We start from the raw sequence: 805 nt of genomic DNA, 5'->3' as shown, positions 1-805 counted from the left end.
CAAGTCTCGAGGGCTCTAGCGGGTCCCATGGAGAGGTACCAATCGCGGAAAATGCCCAGCAGCTGCCACACTGTTCTTGGTCCTTAACCGGATTGAGCACACCCTTCTTTCTCCAATCAACCGACGTTGGAAGAGTCGTAGTTGTTGGTCCAGCTGACACGGAAACGACAGGCTTCCAACGGACACAGAGAGTTTCAGATCTCACCTCCAGCAACAAATCCATCTCCCATGCCTTCGCTCATATCGGTAGAACTGAGCTTGAGGGCGGCGAACTCCTCGAGAGTCAGGTCCGTGTATTCGTTGACTCCCAACTTGTATGAAAGGTCTGATTAGCTCAGTACGCACATCTTTTTACAACTGACCGGTATCACTCACTCTGGGCGTTGACTTCCTCGATATAGTTCAAGTTGTCATGGAAGATAGCAGCTCTCTTCATCTCTTCATCCTTATTGTCATAACTTTTACCATGCCTGCAAAAGAAGGCATTATAAACGAAATACAACTCACACCGTTTCTCACTTTTTTTGGAATCCAATGAAAGCCAAGCTCGAGGTTTCCAGATCCACGGCCTTGTACACAGGAAAGGCGAGGAGGAATACGACTGAGATGGTAGTCATTTCAACTCGATCACTCGATACAACTGGTAGGTAACGCGAGTCTTCACCGGTGAGTCTCAACGAAGTTTGAACAAGGCTAGAGTATGATAGGATCGATGACTTGGTATTCCGGGGTCCAACGAATTAGCGAAAATGAACAGGAACACATTCTCGGTCCGCACGTCACTTACGTGTGACTCACTGTAGCG

At 48.2% G+C, this 805-nt stretch overlaps 1 protein-coding gene across 1 annotated transcript; it reads right to left on the bottom strand.

Moving 5' to 3' along the window:
* Positions 1-194: 194 nt before the first annotated feature.
* Positions 195-617, bottom strand: Pmar_PMAR015429 (cysteine protease, putative; the record flags this gene model as incomplete). The annotated part of the gene is made up of 3 exons (XM_002778314.1): positions 195-325; positions 376-470; positions 520-617. 3 exons carry the CDS (start codon positions 615-617, stop codon positions 195-197), a joined length of 324 nt encoding a protein of 107 aa, XP_002778360.1.
* Positions 618-805: the final 188 nt, after the last annotated feature.

Source organism: Perkinsus marinus (genome assembly GCF_000006405.1).
Source record: "Perkinsus marinus ATCC 50983 genomic scaffold scf_1104296949928, whole genome shotgun sequence".
NCBI lineage: Eukaryota > Perkinsozoa > Perkinsida > Perkinsidae > Perkinsus > Perkinsus marinus.
Note: the sequence above shows the minus strand (reverse complement) of the source record. Positions and strands in the feature narration are given on the sequence as shown.